We start from the raw sequence: 20827 nt of genomic DNA on the forward strand, positions 1-20827 counted from the left end.
ATCTGCCTGCACAATTACTCCCAAGTCTTTTTTATTTTCTACCACCTTAAGTGTAGTACCACACAGTACGTTTCTCTGGGGTTACTTCTACCCATACGTAGTAGTTTGCATTTGTCAAGGTTAAACTCAGTTGCCACTTCTTAGCCCATCTGCCCAAATTATCTAGATCCTGTTGCAGTAGCACACTGCCATTACTGTCATAAACAACCCTGCCAACCTTTGTATCATCTGCAAACTTCGACACTAAGCCTGATATACCTTCATCAATATCATTGATAAATATACAAAACAACAGTGGACCCAACACCGAACCCTGTGGGACTCCACTAATAACATTAGTCCAAGAAGAGCAGCACCCATTGATTACCACCCTCTGTCTTCTCCCACTTAACCATCCTTTTATCCATTGTAGCAACTTACTCTTAATACCATTCTGCTCCAATTTGTACAATAGTCTTCCATGTGCAACAGTGTCAAAAGCTTTCCTGAAATCCAAATATATGATATCAAAATTATTTTTTGCATCCAGTTCTTTTGTAACCACATCATAATATCCTATCAAATTTGTCAGACAAGACTTTCCCTTAACAAACCCATGCTGTGTCTGAATTACTGCTGCAGTCTTGTCTAGATGATCCTGCATTGCATCTTTAACCAGCGACTCCATTATTTTACCTGGAACAGAAGTTAAACTAACTGGTCTGTAATTACTCGTGTCACCCTTCGATCCCCCTTTGTGAATTGGGGATACATTTGCAAATCTCCAGTCCGTGGGGACCTTCCCTGAGTCCAAGGATGCTCTCATAATTATGGTAAGGGTTTGCTTAGTTGCTTTGCCGCCTCCTTTAATATAACTGGATAGATATCATCCACCCCAGGTGCTTTTCTTACGTTTAACTTCAACAGTTTCTCTTCCACTTTGCTCTCAGTTATTACAAAATCATTAAGTACCCTGCTACAATTTGATAACCTTCTGCCATTTTCAAACCTTAATAATTCCTCACATGTGAATGTAGATGCAAAATACTCATTCAGTTTGTTTGCTATCTGAGCAGGATCATCAACAGTCGAACCATCGATGTCAAGTGGACCAATCAGATTCATCCCCTTCCTTTTAGAGTTTATATAAGTAAAAAAATCCTTTTGCTTTCGTAAAGGTGACTAAGGTGGTCTGAGACAGTATTTAAATTCTATATGGTGGGATCAACTAAAGATGTTACCAACAACAAATTCAAAGCGAGAAGAATTCAAAGTGAGAACCATTCAAAGAATTAATCTTCGAAGCTACTTTTTAGGCCTAAATGGATGTCGGATGAACTAATTAGACATGTGACAGAAAAGAAAAATAAAGGGGATACATAAAAAATAACAGGTGACACAAAAGCCTATGATAGATATAATCTGGTCTGTAACCAAGTCACAAAGGAGGTTAGGCAAGCGAAGGCAGATTACGACATATCTTTAGCAAAGAATGCAAAGAGTTCTTTACTTTGATAAACTCTAGAAGGAAGGGGATGAATCAGATTGGTCCACTTGATATCAATGGTTCCACTGTTGATGATCCTGCTCGGCTAGCTAACAAACTAAATGAATATTTTGCATCTACATTCACACATAAGAAGTTATTCAGGTGTATTAGAGTCAACCTTACTGCCAGAGGTGTATTAAACTCTGGCAGTAAGCTAGATAATCTTGTAATAATTTAGAGTAAAGTAGAGGAGAAATTGTTGAAGATAAACATAAGAAAGGCACCTGGGGTGGATGGAATCTATCCAGTTAAATTAAAGGAGGTGGCAAAGGTAGTAAGCAAACCCTTAGCCATAATTATAAGAGATTCCCTGGACTCAGGAGAGGTACCCATGGACTGGAGATGTGCAAATGTGACCCGAATCCACAAAGGAGGAGCAAAGGGAGACACAGGTAATTACAGACCTGTTAGTTTAACTTCTCTTCCACGGAAATTAATGAAGGGACTGGTTAAAGAAGCATTACAGAATCATCTAGACAAGACTTCTGTTATAGCTCGGACACATCATGGGTTTGTTAAGGGGAAGTCTTGTCTGACCAATTTGATTGGATACTATAATGTAGTCACAAAGGAACTGGATGCAAAGAATAACTTTGATATATATTTGGATCTTAGAAAGGCCTTTGATACTGTTGCACATGGAAGACTGCTGCACAAATTTGAACAGTGTGGCATTGCAAGAAAATTGCTGCTATGGATAAAGGGATGGTTGAGTGGGAGAAGACAGACAGTGGTAATCAATGGACACTGCTCTTCGTGGACTAATGTTATTAGTGGAGTCCCTCAGGATTCAGTGTTGGGTCCATTGTTGTTTTCTATATTTACAAATGATATTGAAGATGGTATATCAGGCTTAATATCCAAGTTTGAGGACGATACAAAGGTTGGCAGGGTTGTTAATGTCACTAATGACAGTACGCTGCTGCTGCAACAGGATCTAGAAAAGTTGAGCAGATGGGCTGAGAGGTGGCAAATGAAGTTTAACATTGACAAATGTAAAGTACTACATATGGTAAGCAGTAACCCCAGAGTAACATATCAACTCATGGTACTACACTGACAGTGGTAGAGAATGAAAAGGACCTGGGGGTAATTGTGCAGGCAGATATGAAGTTTTCTGAGCAGTGCAGATGGTCTGCAAGAGTAGCTCACGGTGTCTTGTCAATGATATACAGGAATTTTTCTAGGTGATTATCTCCTTGTGTAACGCAATGGTCAGGCCACACTGAGTACTGTATACAGATCTGGAGGCCTCATTTTAAGAAGGATGTAGAGCTGTTGGAACGAGTACAGAGAAGGGCAACAAGATTAGTGAATGGAACAAAGGGTTGCTCTTACGAAGAAAGGCTTAAGTTTTGAAAATTATAGTATCTGGAGACTAGACACCTGTGATGTGATCTGATTGAGGTGTATAAAGTCTTGAATAGTTTGAGCATGCTCAATGCTGATGGGATTCTTCCTCTTACTCAGAATAATTGCCTGAGAGGGAATAAATTCAAACTGAGTAAAGAAAGTTGTAGGATAGATGTACAGAAGTTTGCCTTTAGCCAGCGGGTGGTCGATTGGTGGAACAAACTTCCATCTGTCGTTGTAGAAGTTGATGGCTTAAATAGATTCAAGGTAGAACTCGACAAACATTTGGGGCAAGTGGATGAGTGAAATAAGGTTTTTTTTTTTTTTTTTTTTTTGGCTGATGCTATTATTATTATTATTAATATTCATATGATGCAAGGAAGCCTGAGGCTTATGCTGCACCAGGAAAAAAAAAGAAAGTTCCCGAGTAACCCTGAGAGAGAGAGAGAGAGAGAGAGAGAGAGAGAGAGAGAGAGAGAGAGAGAGAGAGAGAGAGAGAGAGAGAGAGAGAGAGAGAGAGAGAGAGAGAGAAAAGTAGAAGGGAATCACCAAGAAAGAGAAGAATGATGATATCCAGCTCAGGACCCTGGGTGTGCCAAGCCCATACTCACCAGATGGGAGCCCCCGGGGCTGATATAAGCTTGCTTTCTTGCATTATGTGCCTTTGCTAATGAAGCCTGATATACTTTCATCGATATCATTGAGAAATACACAAAACAACAATGGGCCCAGCACTGAACCCTGGGGTTCTCTGCTAATAACATTAGTACACGTGGAGCAGCATCCATTTATTACCACTCTCTGCCATCTCCCAATCAACCATCCCTTTATCCATTGCAGTAACTTGCCCTTATTGCCTTAACGCTCCAATTTGTACAGTAGTCTTCCACGTGCAACAGCATATAATATCAAAATTATTTTTTGCATCCAGTTCATTTGTGACCACATCGTAGGATCCAATCAAATTGGGCAGACAACACTTCCCCTTAACAAACCCATGCTGTGTCTGAGCTATTACTGCTACTTTGTCTAGAACAGAAGTTAAACCAACAGGTCTATAATTATTTCTGCCAACCTTTGAACCTTCTTTGTGAATTGGGAATACATTTGCACATCTCCAGTCCGTGGGGACCTCACCTGACTCTAAGGCTCCTCTCATAATTAAGGCTAAGGTTTGCTTACTTTAGGTTTGCTTAATTAAGGTTTGCTTACTTTAGGTTTGCTTAATTAAGGTTTGCTTACTTCCCTTGCTGCTTCCATTATAACTGGATAGATTCCATCTGCCCCAGGTGCCTTTTTTATGTTTAACTTCAACAAATCCTCCACTTTGCTCTCAATTATTACAAAATCACTTAGCTCCCTGTTTAAGTTTGATAAACTTCTGGAATTCCCCATCTTAATAACTCCTCATGTGTGAATGTAGATGCAAAATACTCATTCAGTTTATCAGCTACTTGAGCAGGATTATTAATAGTCGAACCATCTATGTCAAGTGGACCAATCTGATTCATCCCCTTCCTTCTAGAATTTATGGAATATTAGTATTAGTATTAGTATTAGTAACGGCCGTATGGTGCAAGAAAGCCTATGGCTTATGCTGCACCAGCCAAAAAAAAAAAAAAAAAATCCGAACAAAACAATGATAAAAACAAAAATTAAATAAATAAATAATAATAATTAATAAATAAATAAAAATAATAAAATGAAATTAAAAATTAAATAAAAAGGAAATTAATCCTATCATCCTATGCGCTTCCCTTACCCGAAAGTACTATCCAGATGACCTTTGAATTTCCCCAAACTGTCGGCCTCTACCACCCATGAAGGCAACTTATTCCAGTAATTTATAACTCGCTGGCTAAAATAAAACTTCCTGCAGTCCAATCTAAACATTTCCCCGCATAACTTGAATTTATGTCCCCTAGTTCTAGCATCATTTATAATCTTGAAAATTTTGTCCTCATTCATTTTACTGATGCCTCTCAGAGCCTTAAACACCTCAATCAAATCTCCTCTAAGGTGTCTAGTTTCCAAACTCTGAAACCCACATATTCGAAGTCTTTCTTCATAAGGACGCCCTTTTGCCGATCTCACCAGGCGAGTTACCCTTCTTTGCACCCTTTCAAGAAGCTCGATGTCTTTCTTTAGGTGCGGTCTCCATACTTGAACACAGTATTCCAAGTGTGGTCTAACATAGGCCTTATATAATGGGATTATCACGTCCCTATCTCTACTTGCAAAAGTTCGACGATAGATCATCGATAGGACACCATGGGCCTTCCTTGCAACCTGTTTACAATGCTCAGAGAATTTCATGTCTGACCGTATCGTAACACCCAAGTCCCTTTCCTCCAAGTGGACCAATCTGATTCATCCCCTTCCTTCTAGAATTTATCTATGTAAACTCTAGAAGGAAGGAAGTAAACTCTTTGCTGTTTTTCTTTGTGTCCTTTGCCAAAGATTTCTCGTAATCTGCCTTCGCCTGCCTAACCTCCTTTGTGACTTGATTGCCAACTAGCTTATATCTGCCATAGGCTTCTGTGACGTCTGATAATTTATATGCATCCCATGCATTTATCTTCTCTGCCACAAGCCTCATTAATTTATCTGACATCCATTTCGGCCTGAACCTTGAACTTGATTCTTAGAATAAACAAAGACTACATGCATTCAGAATAAACAAAGACAACATGCAAAATGGAAAGCAAAATCAGACCCACTAGATAGAATTGCATACTCAAGAGCCCATGCCCAGTTCAATTGAAGCAAATCTGAAACCATTAAAGCCTACATCGACAAAACAATCAAGATCGGGAAGGCATGATGAATTCCCTCAACAACTTAATCCAATCGAATGGCTAGACTACATCACAAGATTTACGCCAAAATCAGCATCAGACCTAAAGAGCATTGATTTACGCCAAAATCAGCATCAGACCTAAAGAGCATTCACAACAGTTGTCAGCGAGATGTCCTCGCTTCCATCATCATCACAAAAAGAGAGCTTATCCAGGCCATCAATGATATCCCACCAACGTCTTGCACTGGATATGATGGGGTCCCACAATTCATCCTTAAGAGCATTAGTGTTTTCATCATTGATGCACTCCTAGGTATTTTTAATGGAATCCTCACAATGCAAAGTTTCCCAACAGCCTGGAATCATTATATATTGTCCGACCAATCCCCAAAACACAAGGAGTGACATCAATTTCACAATTCAGGCCAATAATGAAAGCCTCATGTCTCCTCAAAGTCATGGAGAAGTGCCTTCTTCCCATCCTATCCAACCAGGTTCTGCCATGTGAATCACCATACATTCACTATTCCTTGAAACACAGGTCCACCATTACCAACCTACTGCAAACCACCAACACCATTCTGAGGGGTCTACAAGATAGGGCTGAGATGGCAATTGTTTATCTGGATATCCAGTCTGCATTCGACAGCATAGATATCCAGCTCCTCCTGCAACTTTGTGAGGATGGACACCAGATAAAAGGCAATATACTGGAATTCTTGAAGTCGCTACTTACGACCAGGATCCTTCACTTGACTGTGAATAAAAAATCTTACACAAGGAAAGTTTGTGTAGGTGTACCCCAGGGTGGAGTTCTTTCAGGGCTCCTCTTTACGGCTGCCATCCACCCATTCCTGTGCCAGCAAACAGAATTTATCAGTTATGCAGACGACTTGAAGCTCCTCTATCTGATCAACAGGACCACCCGACCTGGTTCTGTTTCTGAAACCATTATCAACAGCCTTAAGAATCTGATTACATACTTGGCACAGTTTTCTATCCAAAAAAATCTGCACAAATGGTATTTTCACTCAAATCAAACTCAATGCAACTAAACCTGGAAATCCACGGAACCCCCATCACCCCAGTCATCAAGCACAAAGATCACAGCGTTATAAAGTAAAAAAAAAAAGCACAAAGATCACGGCGTTATATTCAACCCTAAACTCAGTTTCAAACACCATGCTGCAGACATTCACAACAAGGTCTACAGATCAAGATGGCTTGCCAAACAACACCTCCTTCATGTCACAGACTGAGTACACGCTGCAATACATATACTGGTTTCTGCAGCCAGTCATCACCTACGGTTCAGAAATCTGGGCATCGGCAACGAAAACTACGCTAAAAACCATTGCATCTGATGAGTACTGGCTTCTTCGGTGGGTCCTCTTCAAGCATAATCTGTCACCACTCACACATACTTCAGATATCACGCAACTTCTAAATTACAGAAAAGTCTCCACACGGATATTCATCCTCCGCTTGCTTGTGTCAATTAAAATGATGGTGGGTGAAGTCAATATGCCAAATTTTTGGCAAATGTGCAGGAGAATCCCACCGAAACCCTTAAAAGCCCTCCCCTCTCTGCAGTCTGTGGCATGGAGGCTCAGGATAGGGGATAGATTCCTGCCCATGGAGATGCTCCACAAAGTCCAGGAGATAGATGTGGACTACAAAAAGTTCATAGAGAACAAATCGTACAGAAGATGCATCATCAGGGACCAGCTCTCGTCTTCAACCGAGTGACTGCCATCATCTCTTCATTGCTTTTCGTGTGTTTTCATTTCACGTTAATATTAATTTTATATGTAAAAGATGTAATTATACGTTTTATGTCCTAATATATGTTATATGTAATTTTTCTTGTATTTCTTCTATTGTCGCTGTTGTGGGTATTATTGCATCAGGCAATCATGTATCCAATCACTGCCTGCAATAAAGATATAAGTTGGAATGAAATGTCCAGTAGCCTCCAAGATTAAGCCCCTGAAAGCTTCCCATTTAGAATTCACTGTTGGTAACATCATCAGTTGATCCCACTGTATAGAATTTAAAAAATGTCTGAGACAACTGTGGTCACCTTTACGAAAACATAAATCCTTTCCCTTAATGGTAGTTAAATTTTTAAGTAAATCACACACCAGTACACTGTGATCACTGTCACCTAGTGGTTCCTTTATCTGCAAATTCTTAATGCATGAATAATCACTGCTGATAATCAGATCAAGTGTAGTACTGCCTCTGTTTGCCCCTCAAACATGTTGCTGTAGAAAACAATCCTCCAATAAATCCACAAAAGTCTGGCTAGCATGCGAGTGATCAATCCACAAGTTCCAATCAATATATGGAAAGTTAAAATCCACCAATTACAAGATATTGTGATTTACTGCCCGTTTCTATTTCTCGCTTTTTTTTTTTTTTTTCTATGAAAACCTCAAACACGAGAGATATTAGAACCTATAGTACCTAGTACCGTGCTCGGGTTGGAGGTTGAGAAGACGAAAAAAGATATTTGTTGACATTAGACTTGAACTTCTGTAGACTGTAATTTTCAGGAAATACGTGGGAAGGAAGGTTGTTGCAGAAAACGGCAGTTGAATGAATAAACGAGGAAGATGAAAAGTTGATTCTGTGAGTTTGAAGTTGGACAGTAAACGGATGTTGGCTGGTGGCAGCACACGTTCGGACTGTTTTGAAAGAGAGAGTGGGAATTATAGAAGCCAATTCAGAAGAACAGTGACCGTGGAAGTATCTGTAGAAAAGGCATGCAGCAGAAACAGTACGTCTATGAGACAGAGTGGAGAGAATTTGTTAGAGAGGAGTCGTTAATTAACCTAACTGCCCTCTTCTGAATGGAATCTAGAAGCCTGATAGAGGTTTTGGGGGCACCGCCCCAGTTGTGGGAAAAATGTTCGATGATAGGGCAGATTTGTGATTTGTACAGAGTGAACAACTGTTTGGAAGAAAAGTAACGCAGAGAGTAAAAGAGAAAACTAAGTTTTTTAGATGCAGAGGAAGCAATATTTCTAATGTGCTTGTGCCAAGAGAGATTAGAAGTCAGGGTAATCCCTAAAATAGACATATCATTTTGCCTAGAAATCGGAGTGTCACCAAAGATAAGCAAAGGAGCAGAAGAATCCTTTTGCGAGATATGAGACTGAATGGACAAGACTGAGTTTTAGAAGGAATGAAATCAACTAAGTTGTGTTTGCCCAACTGGAGAATTACCTGGAGATTGGCATTTAAGGAATTGGTAGCGGATATTCGAGAAGTTGAAATGATTGAGCAGGGCAAGGTTTTTCAAAATGGAAAGTGGAATGCAATGTGCTATCATCGGCAAAACTGTGGCTAGGATTTCCAGTCAATGGGAGAAGGTCATTAATATACAAGAGGAAAAGAGTGTGGGAAAAAACTGAACCTTGGAGGACACCAGCATTTGTGGAGAAGTTAGAAGGCAGAGAGCCATCTACCATCACCCTCAGTGAGCGATTAGAGAGAAAACTGGATAACCAATTACAAAATCAGTTGGCAAGCCATAAGATGGAAGCTTCTTTAGAAGACATTTACGTTAAGAGCAACTGCTTGTGTTTCACCAAAATTTTCCACTGAATTAGTCCATAAATGGGTAACATAAGCCAGAATATCGCCAGTGGATCGACACTGACGGAATCCATACTGGCGATCGTAGATCAGACGGAAGGTTTCTAAGCAGTTTAAGAGCAGGCAGTTAATTGATTTCTCCATTACTTCAGGAAGAGTAGAAGAGTACAACTGCACAACTGTTCATTGTACTCATCAATCATTAGGCCTATAACATACTCCTACTCTCATTTTCCCTTTACCAGTATTTATGTTACACCAAAAAGACTCAACATTGCACTGTCCACCCGTGTCAACTGGATGCACTTCCTTAGATTTTGTTTCTTAACTAACAACATAATCCCTCCTCCCTTCCTATCCTGTCTGTACACATTGTACTACCCAAATTCCAACTCTGCACTGGTTATATCTGTATGACACCATGTCTCAATTATCCCAACAATATCTGCCTTTGATGTCTTTATCAGCACTTCAGATTCATCAATTTATCTGCAAAAAGATCTAAACTTCCCAAACACTTCCTCATTAATTTCAGAAATACACATGGCCTCAGTTCTAATCCCAATGATATCCATTAAAGTCTTCTAAGTCCCACACTGATGTTACATTTAGGTTGGAACAACCCATCTGCCGTTTTTTTTTTCGGTGTTTCTACATGCCAACCAAAATGCCAAATACACCACACCACTAGGGTATAACAATATCCAAAATGCAGTAAAACTTCAGTAATTTAATCTAACAACAAAAGAAGTAGTGAGAATCAGTGAAAAGTCTCAATATAAAATATAATTACACTTGGTCGTCGACTTACGACCTATGCGACTTATGACCACAAAAAAAAAAATAAAATAATAAATAAATGAACACATTAATAATAAATCAGGAAGTCACTACTGAAGACACCCATAACCCAGGAGAGGAGGCACATCGATGACAGGTGGCCTGAGGACAGCACCAGGCACACACTTAGTCGCTCTCTCTCACATACACCCAGTCGCTTTCAAGCATCTGTTGCATGTGGTGTATTAATTAAAATTCTACTGAAATACCCATAAAATGTTTAGTAGCAGGAAAATGCCTTCATCTACATATACACCAGCTAAGAAGTCAAGAAAAACTATTGATTTAGAGTGTAAAATGAAAATTATCCAGCAGTATGAAGGAGGAAAGAAAGTGAATACGATAGTATGTGACTTGAAGTTATCACATTCCACGGTATCGACAATACTTAAGGACAAAGAAAGAATTCGGGAAGCTGTGAAAGGTTCTGCACCTATTAAGTCTACAATTTTAACCAAACAATGACAGGAACCCATCCATGAAATGGAGAAATTGTTGTTTATGTGGATGGAAGATTTAATACAAAAAAACACACCCATGAGCCTTCACACAGTGCAAGCGAAGGCTAGAAGTTTGTTTCAGAGTTTAAAATCATGTGCCGGAGACGATTATGCAGAAGATTTTCAGGCTAGTACTGGGTGGTTTAAGCATTTTAAAAAAAGATTTGCTTTGCATAATGTCTCTATAAATAAACATCTCCTACCTCAACCCAAGAACATGACCCTGACGATGCACAAACCAGCACAAGCAAAGATTAAAAATTGATTTTGTAAATTTAATTTGTATTAATTTTTACATTAATTTTCGATTGTATTTTTGTGTTTACAGTACATTATGTACAGTATTATTTTTCACATTATGTACAATATAATTATAGACTGTAGTTTTGTTTTTTTATAAACAGTATGAATAATAAACCAATTAAAATGTAGAGAATGTTTGAATTTAACCTCACAGAGAGAGATAGCCTAGGCATAGAAACGAAGGTATGTACAGTATCGCTAAGTAAAAGATAAAAACATTACTGTATTTAAAATGAAAAATAAAAGATGATAAAAATTTAAAAGATTATAAAAATAAATTATAAAGATGATAAAAATATTAGAAAGATTTAAAAAATACTGTTAATAAATATATGGCCAACATACAACCAGATCGACTTACGACCTGTCAGTCAGAACAGAAGTTGGTCGACAACCAACTGTATATATATTTTCAAGCAGAAGCTCACAGAAACAGTATTTTTACTCATAATCCAACAAAGGTATATTAATTTAGATCGTATTAGGACACAAACTGAGCAAAAAAAAAAATTTTCATTAAAAGTTTACATTCACAACAAAACTAAATAAAGTTTATTATCATTTTATTCATATTAGTAGTCATAATAATAGTAGTAGTAGTAGTAGTAGTAGTAGTAGAGTAATATGATGCAAGAAAGCAAGCTTATAAAGCATCAGCCAGGGGAGGGGGGTACTAGTACCACTGGTCCATTCCCTCAAATAATTTGTCAAGTTCTTGAATTTATTCAAACTTCCATAGCAACTTATGGAAGTTTGTTCCAGCAAACAACCCCCATTAACAAAAGGCAAACATCCTGCAACATCCTCAATTTTAGAAACCTCTTGTGTAAAGTCTGAACAAGAGGAAGAACACCATCAGCATTGAGCTTGTTCAATCGATTCAAAGCCTTAAACACCTCAATCAGACCACTTCACAGGTGCCTAGTCTCCATATGTTGCAATTTGCAGAACAGAAGTCTTTCATTCCCTTCACCAATCTCGTCAATCTGCACCCAATTACAGCAAATCTATATCCTTCCTAAAATGAGGCCTCCAGTACTCAACATGCAGCCTTATACAATAGGATAATCACTTTCTTATCCCTGCTAGCAAAGTTCCTGTATATCATTGACAAAACCCCATTTGCTGTCCTGGTGGCCCATCTGCACTGCTCAGAGAACTTCATATCTGACTGCACACATCTCCAGGTCTTTTATCATTTTCCACTATGCTGAGTGTAGTACCATACAGTTGGTATGTTAATCTGGGCTTTACTGCTACCCATATGCAGGACTTTGCATTTGTCAATGTTAAACTTCAACTGCCATTTCTCAGCCCATCCACCTAATTTTTCAAGCTCTTGTTAGAGTAGCTTACTTTGATTACTGTTATTAACTACCATGCCAACCTTTGCATCATCTTCAAACTTAGACATTAAGTCTGATATAGCTTCATCAATATCATTAATAAATAAAGAAAACAACAATGGGCCCAACACTGAACACTTACATTAATAACATTAGTCCATGAACAGCAGGGTACATTAATAAGCACTGCTTTTCTTCCACTCAACCATCACTTTATTCAGAGCAGTAACTTGTCCTTAATGCTACATTACTCTAATTTGTACAGCAGGATTTTATGTGCAACAGCATCAAAAGCTTTCCTGAAATCAAAGTACATGATATGAATATTTTTTTTTGCTCCAGTTCTTTTTGTTACTGAGTCATAGCATCCAATCAGATTGGTTAGCCAAAGTTGCCCCTTAACAAATCCATACTAGAGTTGACTACATTCCTGCATTACATCTTTAACAGTGACTCCATTATTTTCCCTGAAACAGCAAGCTAACAGCTCTGTAATTACTCATGTAACCCTTTGCAAATTGGGGATACATTTTCTGTGGTTTCAATTGCTTTTTACAAAGCAATTCTGAACTCACTCTTAAAGAAGAGTGAAATGGTGTCATTCAATTCTCATCAGGAAAAATACATATTCAAAAAAAAAAAAAAAAAAAAAAAACAGTTCGAATTACAAAATGCCTGAACTAATTCAGACCTTTTATGAGTCTTTGCTGTATCTCAGAATTTGAGTTAGCTACTCAAAACTGCCAACACAAACCTAAATTATAGCTTCCAATTTGTAGTCAACATCCTCAATGTGGTCCACAAGGAACAAAACCTTACCAATTAAGTGGTAAGGTTTTAAGAATTTAGCTTTTTAAGAATTGTGCTTCTGCTCCAGTGCAATTGGAGTTGTAATATTGTATTGCCTGTTCAGCAATGGAGAGGAGATACAACTAATAGCATGGACAATAATATTCAATTCATACGAGAAATAGGTACCTTGCTGTTATTCCTGCGTGGATCTTTTTCCTGTATGAAAAAGATTAAAAATCAGATATTTATAATATCTAGTTATAAAAGAACAAATGTTTGGAGCTGTAATATTACAACTCAAAACATCCCACTGGAGCAGAAGCACAATTCTTAAACAGCTCAATTCTTAAAACCTTACCACTTAATTGGTAAAGAGTGATATGTTTTGATTTTGTGTGTAACACTGCGCACAAAATCAAAACAGCATTAGCAAAGGCATATGATGCAAGAAAGAAAGCTTATATGGCATTGGCCCTGAGTGCCAAGTGAGTGATCAAAACGAATCTAAGAGCGAATTTCAAAGCGCCTTCTCTAAAATTAATAGATTTCAGGGAAATTTCAAGTGTTTATTTTCTAAGTTATTTATTTTCAGCTCTTCTAAATAAAGAAGTATGCTTTTCAAAAAGAAAGGAAAGGTACCTTTCTTCTTCTTGTATATAGAACTAACCTACATAACACACTAACCACTAATCTCTAATCACTTGGTCACTGGTGGCACCACTCCTGCCTCCACGTGGCAGAGCCGGTAACCTAGAGGAAAAGTTATCCTCCAGGGCTAAAAGGAGAAACCATGGATTATGACAACTATCCAGCACTTGAGCTTAGATGCTCATGTCATGACCTAAATGAACCCAAACATGACGAATCACAATCTAAGAGACTATGCAAAAATGAGAATCAGCAGGAATATCCAATGTTCCTCATATTACATTCTCTTTCTGTCAAACCTGTGAGTGCACTTTCACCATTTCTAATCCAGAAATGTTTGGAAAGTGTGGCTGGTTCACTGAAAATGGTGAAAAGACTCCGATCTGGAAATCTGCTAGTCGAAACAGCTAAACACCAGCATTCTCAGGCTCTACTAAAATTGTCAACTTTTGGTGGAATACCGTACAGGTCACCCCTCATGCTACATTAAATAGTTCCAAAGGAGTTGGTTTGTTTGTTATTTGGTTTTTAGGATCATTAGCAACTAAGGCCATACTGCTCCGGGGATATGCGGTGGTCATTCCCTGACCTTTCTGCATCCTCCGTATTTGGTGGGCACGGGCTCGAACCCCGGTCTAATCAAGAAGCGTGTGCTACACACTGCTGCTCCTGCCCACCTGGCTATGGAGGTGCCCTCCAAAGGAGTAATAGCAGAGTGGGATCTGATGAATGTCACTGAAGATGAGATATTGGAAGAACTACAAGATCAAAAGGTAGTTCTAGCAAACCTGATAATGATTAAAAAAGATGAACTTGTTCCCACTAGGAACGTTATCCTCACATTTAGTACACTAACCTTACCCATGTGTCAAAGACGGATACCTTAATTGCCGAATACATCCCTACATTCCCAACCCAATCAGATGTTTCAAGTATCAAATATTTGAACACTCGCAAACAGTATGTCGAGGAGACGCCATCTGCCCGAACTGCGGCTCTAAAGCTCATACACAAATGGAGTGCAATGCAGAAACGCCACAATGCCCAAATTGTAAAGGCCAGCATACTCAAAAGCATGTGAACTCTGGAGGGTAGGAAAAGAGATTCAGAAATACAAAGTTGAACAAAAGGTCACTTACCAGGAAGCTAGGAAGAAAGTGATGCTCAGCATGCCAAAAATTACTTATGCTGCGGCAGCCAAAAAATACCAGTCAGCTGCAACACAAACAGCAGTCACAGCACCTCCATCCATCTCAATTGCCGATTGGGCTCAATCAGTGCTATCATCTCCACAGCAGCCACCTACAGAACAATGTAAAGTGACTTGTGCTAGCAATACTCTGCTAACAGTCCCACCAACTGCAACTCATACTCTGCCAGAAACTGTGAAATTGAAAGCATCACCCCCAAATATTTCAGACCCACCATGCTCAGGAAATATGGACATTGATGCTGGTACTCTTCAGGATGAGACAATCTTAGATTTACATGGAGAAGATTGTATGGACATTGGGGGCCCTAACTTCCCAAAAAAAAGAAAAGATGAAACTAGAACAATACAAGCAGGCTAGATATAAAAAGCAGACAGAACCATACACAATCTTTAAAACTAAATAATGCAGAATATTATAGAGTGGAACTGTAGAGGTCTACGAAGCAATATTTTTGATATTTATCACCTAATCAAACAGCACAGTCCAATAAGACTCTGCTTGCAAGAAACCAATCTAACTCCGCAGGTGACTCCAGTGATTAAAAATTATAGTATCTATCAACAAGACAGAAGAAATACTAACTGAAAAAGAGGAGGCATAGCCATACTTGTTGACAACAAAGTTTCTACAAAACAGATTCCACTGCAGACCACATTAGAGGCTGTGGCGGTATGTATTGTTTTGAATTTTACTTTAACCATAGTCTCTGTATACCTTTCCCCAAACAAAGAATTCACTGCGAAAGAACCTTATAAAGCAGCTTCCATTTCCTTTCATTCTACTAGGAGATTTCAATGGGACACCACACTATGTGGGGATCTCCCTATATAGACAAACGAAGAAAACTCATTGAAACAGTTCTTGACAGCCAGAATCTCGTGTTATTAAACACTGGTGCTGACATTTATATTCACTTTCCCACCAGAGTATCTACTGCCATACACTTAACAATATGTTCCCCAAAACTATTCCCAATTCATTCAGTGGTTAGTTTCAAGTAACCCACTGAACAGTGACCATTACCCAATTATTTGCAAATTGCAAACAAACAGAACCACACATATAGCCAACCGCATATCTGATGATCAAGTCATCAAAGGCCATTCCATAGATGAAGTTACTGACCACATTACTGCACAGATAATAACAGCTGCAACCTGTGCTATACCAAAAATCACAGCTGGTCCTCACAGATATGCCAATATCTGATGGAATTTTTTTTATTATTTATTATTATTTTTTTTTTCGTTAGTTGTTGGCACAATGGCTTTTATGGTCATAATGCACCTCCCAAAGTTTTTGCATTTTACTCTGATCCAAGCCCGAGGCAGGATTCGAACCCACGACCTTTGGGTTGCCAGGAAGGCACTTTACCCAATCTTGTGGAATGATGCATACCATGATGACAAAAAAGAAAAGAATAAAGCATGGAATTGATTTCCAAGTACCCAATAGCTGACAACCTGATTAATTTTAAGAAACTTAAAACTAAGGTACGTTATGTGCAGAAAAAAAGCGGAAAAAGGACTCTTGGATCCGGTTTGCTTACACTATTACTAAAACTATATAGTATAGGTGTAAATACACCATAGTTAACCCATATATTTGAACTACGTATGTAGCGTAGAGGGCATCGTTTTAATTGTATCTCATAATGTGGTTGCCTTCACAACGAGATAGCTACTATTGTATTACTTCAAATAAATAACACTTCTCTAGTAGAGAAGACTACTGTTATTTATTTTCAGCGGTACCACCACCCAGGCGATCGTTTCGAAGCTGTGCGGCTTCATCATCAGTGGGCGGGCAGGTACCTAGGTAATACAACAAGCCATCACAGTCGCGAAGTTATATCCACATTATGAGAGATGCCAAAAGGGTGTGGTGGTAATGTATTTGGAAAATTAAATGCACAGGGCATAATCCTTATGGGTTTTGATAATTAACTATATAGTATGGGTGTAAATAACCATAGTTAACCCATATATTTGAACTACGTATGTAGCATAGAGGGCATATGTGGTGGTACCGCTGAAAATAAATAACAGTAGTCTTCTCTAGTAGAGAAGACTACTGAAACTTATCTCTTCCATGACATGGGGAGCCGATTGCTTCACTCTTCTACACCTATATCAGACCTTAATAAGATCTCGTCTAGATTATGGAGCCCCAGTTTATGATTCTGCACGTAAGAAAGCATTGGCTTGGCTCAATCCGTCCAGCATAGTGCTCTCAGGATTGCCTTAGGAGCCTTTAAGAAATCCACAGTGCAAAGTATGTATATAGATGCCAATGAACCTCCACTACATCTTAGGAGAAAATTATTGCTTCTTAGTAATGCAGTCAAATTACGAAGCCTCCCGTCTCATCCCATCTGGACATATCTCTTTGAACCGCAGTAGGAAAACTTATATAAAAATAAACCCAACGAAAACAAACCTGCTGGTATCCAGCTACAAGAGGTAACTCAAAATTGGAACATCTATCTTGGAAATATCTTTTAAGCTGCAGACGCAGTACAAGCACCATGGGCAATGTATATACCTTAATGAGACAACTATTTTCTTCAGTGGGAAAAACACTCCCTATCAAACCACAATCTTAAACAGTTACATGCGGATCATGCATTGACCAATGCTCAGTCTTCGTATATACACAGACGGCTCCAAAATTGATATATCCATGGGTGCTGCAGTAATGAGTTCTACATTCAGTCTGTCCAATTACCACTTGAATGCAGTGTTTTTACGGCTGAACTATATGCAATAAAAACGGTTTTAAATCTCCTTAACAATCTTCCAAACACCCAGGTAATAATATATATAGACTCTTTAAGCACTGTGAATGGCCTACAGAATAAATCACAAAATTCGCATCCACTTCTCTCACAAATCAAGACACAGTTATGTCATCTCAATAAAAATAAGCTGACTGTCACGTTTTGCTGGATACCCAGCCACGTTGGAATTCCAGGAAATGAGCGTGCAGAAGAAGCAGCAAAACACCCTGATTGCTTCGATTCCATCCCAGTTCCTTTTTCTGACTATAAACCAGTCGTACGATGGATATGTACTGATATGTGGCATAATAAAATAGGTAACAAACTTCTTGAAATAAAACAGAATCCACAGCTATGGAGATCCAGTTCCTGATTAAACAGGCAGGAAGAGGTCTTTCTCGCAAGAGCATGAATTGACCATACACATCTAACACACCTATTTTTACTGCTAGGAGAAGATCCTCCACTTTGTCCGCATTGTAGTTCTATCCTTACCGTGAAACATATTAGCATTGAGTGTGTGCATTATCATTCAGCTAGAACCGCATGTTTCAGTTCTTTAATTAGGTCACAAAAACCTCTGCAACTAAGCCATATACTTGGAGATGATGCCACTTTATCAGAACTGTTCACTTATTTAAAAATAATTAACACATACAACCACTTCTAGACCAGTCTCCTTTCATATATTGACCAACACTCCAAAGTAACAGGTGCAGTATGGTCATAGCAGCCCTTGCACCAATAAATTCCACTCCAACAACATATAGGCGCCTCCATAGCCAGATGGGAAGGAGCAGCAGTGCGTAGCACACGCTTCTTGATTAGACCGGGGTTCGAGCCCGTCACCACCAAATACGGAGGATGCGAAAAGGTCAGGGAATGACCACCGCATATCCAGGAGCAATATGGCCTTAGTTGCTAATGCTCCTAAAAATCAAAACAAAACAAAAAAAAAAAACCAACAACATATACAGCATCAGCCAAAAAAAAAAAAAAACTTCCATTTCACCCATCCATTCACTCCAAAAGTTTGTCCACTTCCTTGTATTTATTTAGGGTATCAACTTCCCCAATGACAGATGGAAGTTTGTTCCAGCAATCAACTACCTGTGGGCAAAAGGAAAATTTCTGCACATCTATTCAACAGCAGTCTTTCCTCAATTTGAGTTTATGCCACCTCAGGTTTGTAATATGAGCAAGAGAAACAATCCCATCAGCATTTAGCCTGCTCAATCCATTCAAGGCCTTATACACCTCAATTAGATCCCATCGCTAGTGCCTGGTCTCCAGATGTTGCAATTTGAAGAACTTAAGCCTTTCTTTGTAAAGGCACCCCTTTGTACCCTCACTAGTCTTGTTGCCCTTCTCTGCACCTGATCCAGCAACTCTAGATCCTTCCTAAAATGAGGCCTCCAGACTTGTATGCAATACTCTCAAGGTGTGGCCGGACCGTTGCTTTATACAAGGGGATAATCACCTTATCCCTGATAGCAAAATTCCTGTATATAATTGACAAAGTTTATATTAAACGTTTATATTTATATCAAAGTTTATATTAACATTATTTATATTAAAATAAAAATATGAATTTTGTACTAAGGTATAATGCATAAGATAATAAAATAAATTTTCTGTAATTTTTAGAAAACTTACCTCCTTCATCCATTATCTGGTAACAAGTGGTACCAGATAAATCTATCCAAAGGGTAACATAAACAAAAAAGATTATGCTTTCCACTCAAAAAAAATAGAAGCAGAAAGGCTCGCCCTTCAAAGAAGTGTCCTATATCCTCCTGCAAATAAACATACCACGACTTTCAACACTACAAAAAATTAGCCAATACATTCTATTTCAGCAAATTAAAACTTCAAACATATTTTAAAACCTAAACAATTTAGGCCAGATGAAAAGTTAAATATGGAATCCAAAAACATAGGCAATTATTAATTCATTCTACTTTGTAGGAATCTAAATTACTTAATGTAATACAAAATAAAATTCACTTGTTTGTTGTTTTTATAAAATAAAATTCACTTGATGTATTTTGGGGTTTTTTTTGGCACAAGGAGATCCTGGGCCACCATGTGCCTGTTCGTGATTTACTTATCACTATTTTCACGTTATTATGATTAAATTATATTATAAAAATTTAGGAGTTTCTGATAATTAGAATTAGTAGAAGCATACAATGCAAGAAAGCAAGTTTATGCAGCATCAGCCAAAAAATAAAACCTCCCGTTTCACTCCTCCATTCATTCCAAATATCTGTCCAGCTCAGCCTTAAATTTAGCATTAGTAGAGGCATATGATGCAAGAAAGCAAGCTTATTCAAGCATCAGCCAAAAAAAAAAAAAAAAAACACACAACCACTACTCCCATTTCACCCCTCCATTCGTTTGAAATACCTGTCCAGCTGAGCCTTAAATTTGTTTAGGCTATCAACTTCAACAACAAGTGATGGAAGTCTATTCCACAAACCAACTGCCCGCTGGCTAAAGGCAAATTTCCGCACATCTATCCGACATCCGTCCTTCCTCAATTTGAATTTATGCCCTCTGAGGTGATTATTCTGAGCAAGAGGAAGAATCCCATCGGCATTGAGCATGCTCAAGCCATTCAAAGCCTTATACACCTCAATCAGATCACTGGAGAGTGATCACATCACTCTCCAGGTGCTGCAATTTGCAGAACTTAAACCTTTCTTGGTAAGAGCACCCTTTGTTCCCCTCACCAATCTTGTTGCCCTTTTTTCATTCTAGCAACTCTACATCCTGCCTAAAATGAGGCCTCCAGACCTGTACACAGTACTCTCGGTGTGGCTTGACCATTCACTTGTATAACGGGATAATCACCTCCCAGTCCCTGCTATCAAAATTCCTATATATCATTGACAAGACTCCATGACCTGCCCTAGCAGCCCATCTGCAGTGCTCAGCAAACTGCATATTTGACTGCACAATTAGCCCCAGGTCTTTTTCACTTTCCACTTCCCTGAGTGTAGTACCACACATTTGATACGTTTCTCTTTGGTTATTGCTACCCATATGCAGTACTTTGCATTAGTCAATGTTAAACTTCAGTTGCCACTTCTCAGCCCATTTTCCCAACTTATCTAGA

At 38.6% G+C, this 20827-nt stretch overlaps 1 protein-coding gene across 1 annotated transcript in view; it reads right to left on the reverse strand.

Annotated features, from left to right (window-relative positions):
* The window catches only part of LOC150084470 (uncharacterized), a 428998-nt gene that overhangs the window by 367525 nt on the left and 40646 nt on the right, over positions 1 to 20827 (reverse strand). The window contains exon 2 of the mRNA XM_090375238.1: positions 19363 to 19502. Within this exon, the coding sequence (XP_090231364.1) occupies positions 19363 to 19375 (13 nt within the window). The 5' untranslated portion in view covers positions 19376 to 19502. The remainder of the gene's footprint in view (positions 1 to 19362; positions 19503 to 20827) is intronic.

This window comes from Mastigoproctus giganteus, chromosome 6 (assembly GCF_048544385.1).
Source record: "Mastigoproctus giganteus isolate SK-2022 chromosome 6, ASM4854438v1, whole genome shotgun sequence".
NCBI classification, from domain to species: Eukaryota; Metazoa; Arthropoda; class Arachnida; order Uropygi; family Thelyphonidae; genus Mastigoproctus; species Mastigoproctus giganteus.